Source organism: Trachemys scripta, chromosome 9 (genome assembly GCF_013100865.1).
Source record: "Trachemys scripta elegans isolate TJP31775 chromosome 9, CAS_Tse_1.0, whole genome shotgun sequence".
In the NCBI taxonomy this organism is placed as follows: Eukaryota; Metazoa; Chordata; order Testudines; family Emydidae; genus Trachemys; species Trachemys scripta.
This window is the reverse complement of record NC_048306.1, coordinates 41,123,265-41,126,320: the sequence shown is the minus strand read 5'-3', so window position 1 is coordinate 41,126,320 and position 3,056 is coordinate 41,123,265. Positions and strand designations below refer to the sequence as shown.

General features: G+C 47.0%; 1 protein-coding gene across 1 annotated transcript in view; it reads left to right on the top strand.

Moving 5' to 3' along the window:
• Positions 1–1,392: 1,392 nt before the first annotated feature.
• LOC117883332 (regulator of cell cycle RGCC-like) overlaps positions 1,393–3,056 on the top strand; it is a 12,600-nt gene continuing 10,936 nt past the window's right edge. Inside the window, exon 1 of the mRNA XM_034782564.1 lies at positions 1,393–1,599. Within this exon, the coding sequence (XP_034638455.1) occupies positions 1,566–1,599 (34 nt within the window). The 5' untranslated portion in view covers positions 1,393–1,565. The remainder of the gene's footprint in view (positions 1,600–3,056) is intronic.

Here is a 3,056-nt window from a genome sequence, read left to right as displayed (position 1 = left end):
TCCCCCAGCTCCTGCCCTCAGATGCCACCACATACCATTAAGGGATGTATCCATCCCCTCTGCTAGCACCCCGACTGAGCTCTCTTTCTCTTGCGTGCATACCTGCATGCACACATTTTATTCTCCTATCCCTTGCAAACAGTCCTGGACACCTTTCTTTCTTTCCCTCCCTCCCTCTCCTAAATGCTTCATCCTCGCTCTGTCTAGATACCCTGCGAATCACCGCCAACAATGGCTCTGCCTTTTCCTAATACCCCCCAGACAGGGCCGGCTCTAGGTTTTTTGCCGCCCCAAGCAAAAAAAATTTTGGCTGCCCCCCACACACCCCTGCCTCCCCAGCTCTGGGCTCCCCCCACCAGTGTTGACTCCACCCGCTCCCCCCTCGCCTCCAGCCGGTCCGGCGCTGGCAGGGTTGGAGTAAGCAGCGGGGCTCCCAGGTCTCAGAAGGGCCTCAGCCCAGGGCCCTTCCAGCCAGGCCTCCTGTCTCCAGGACCGGCCGGGATCCAGGAGGGCAGAGCTGGGGGACTGCCCTGGCAGGGGACTGAGGAGCTGGGGCAGGGTAGCCCCAGAGGGAGTGGAGCCCCCGAGAGCGGGACGCAGGCCCCACATGGCAGCGCCCCAGACACCGGTCCCCACTATGGCCCCGCTGCTGCTGCTGCTCCTGGCCACCCTGCCGCAGTCCCTAGGCGGCTCGGGCAGCTTCACCCAGCCCCGGCTGCGGCGCTGGGGGGCGGTCGCCCTGCGGCACCTGCAGGCAGCTCCCCGCACCCGGTCCCATGCTTGGAGCCCGCTCAACCCAGCCACAAGGTGCGGGCGCTGCTCCCCGACACGAACCACAGCGGTCCCAGGCCCCCCGCGCTGCTGCTGGCTCTAGGCTTTTGCCACCCTAAGCAAAAACAAAACAAAACAAAACAAAACAAAACAAAAACCGATGGCGGGAATGCTGCCCCTGAAAATGTGCTGCCCCAAGCAGGTGCTTGGTTTGCTGGTGCCTAGAGCTGGCTCTGCCCCCAGACACAGCACTGCTTCACCAAGGTATTATTACATCCAGACACCCGCCCCGATTTTAGCCCTTTCTGCAACCGCCACTATCGAGTCACCAAGGTTTTCATCCTTTCTGCCACACCCCACGCCCTCCAGGACTTTATTCTCTTCTGCAAATTCCTCCACACACACACACCCGGGTTAAATATTCCTAGGCCTCCAATCTATAACCCCCACGGTGCCCTGCACTAGCCCCGTCTGCAGGATCCTAAGCGATTGCTCGGTGCCGCGGAGTGTATCGTTTTTCAGCCGGACATACGGCATTCTTTCCGGGACTCACGTTCCGTTCCATTCACGGAAAACCCCCTTCTTTCAGCCGCCGCTTCTAGACAGCCTGCTGGGGTTTGCTAGGCGGGTCCTCGCGAGCGGCCCTCTGATTGGCTTAGAGCGAAGGAGGGGGCACGGCCGAAAGCACAAAATTTGCCGCGCCCGTGTGAAAATAGCTTTTAGAATTTAGTCACTTTCATATTGTGACCTATTGTCTTTCTTCGCAGAAGAGAAGAGCGTTTTTTCAGCTGATCATGGCCAGGCCCACAGAGAACATGAACAATGCAGGTTAGTGCTGCCTCCTTCTGTATTAACTTTCTCCCTTCTACTATGAGTTATTACAATTATATTTGATCACTGAAATGCAAATGTTTCTATTCATTAATGTATTTGAAAACTCTTATTGACCTTTTCTGGGTGTTTTGTTAAAAACCTTGTACTGCTTTGTATGTTTAACCTTGCACGTCATCCTTAGAAAATCCAATTTTTAAAAAGGGATAATATCGAAGAGGTTGGTGTACCGGTTTGAATGCTATAGAACAGGGGTAGGCAACCTATGGCACGTGTGCGGAAGGCGGCACGCAAGCTGATTTTCAGTGGCACTCACACTGCCTGGGTCCTGGCCCACTGCTCCATTAATTAATTAATTAATTTAATTAATTTTAATTTAATTTTAAATGAAGTTTCTTAAACATTTTTTAAAACCTTATTTACTTTACATACAACAATAGTTTAGTTATATATTATAGTCTTATAGAAAGAGATCTTCTAAAAATGTTAAAATGTATTACTGGCACGTGAAACCTTAAATTAGAGTGCATAAATGAAGACTTGGCACACCACTTCTGAAAGGTTGCCGATCCCTGCTATAGAATGAATTAGCTGTATCACTACCTCTTGATCTTAGTGGGGAGAAATAATTGTTCAGTGTGTTTGTATTTTTAAAAGATCTCTCCTCATCCTTGTTTATAGAATTCTCTCTATTCAATATAATTTGTTGCTACAGATTTGTTTTTAAATCACAATAAAGCATCATCATAAATAGTGTTAAATAACTGAAAAAAGGTTTTCCTGAAAACAATTCATATCACAAGAATTATTTCCACATGCTACTTTAAAAAATCCAACATGCTGTGTGTATTTTTGATTATTTGCCCTTAGCCTAAAACCTGATCAGAGGAAAAATGCCAGAGACTTGCTGCGTTATTTTTAAACCAATTACAGTGAGCTTATTCTTTCATCTCTTCATTCATACTAAAGAGGGAAAGATGTTATCTTAGATATATATTGTATGTGTATTTACTTTTAGTTTTTGTACACAGTCAATGAAAAAGGAGTGCCTACCCTTTGCCTTAAGTAATCCTTGACATATTTTAAAAATAAAGTTACACAAATAGACTCTTCTCCCAATAATTCACATAAATCATCACACAGCAACTAAAATATATCTCTGGTCTTTATGATCTTGCAACAGTATCCTCCCAGCGTCTCTCAGCCCCAGAAAACAAATGTACTTCAGACCAAATTTCAAAAGAAAAGAAGAAATAGATGTGTTCCTAAAAGTCCAGGTCACAGGTTTGTGTCATGAAGAGACATTCCTTTTCTCTTATTGAAATAGTAACAATGTGAACAAAAAATCAAACAAAACAACGAGGAGTCCTTGTGGCACCTTAGAGACTAAAATGTATTTGGGCATAAGCTTTTGTGGGCTAAAACCCACTTCATCAATCTGATGAAGTGGGTTT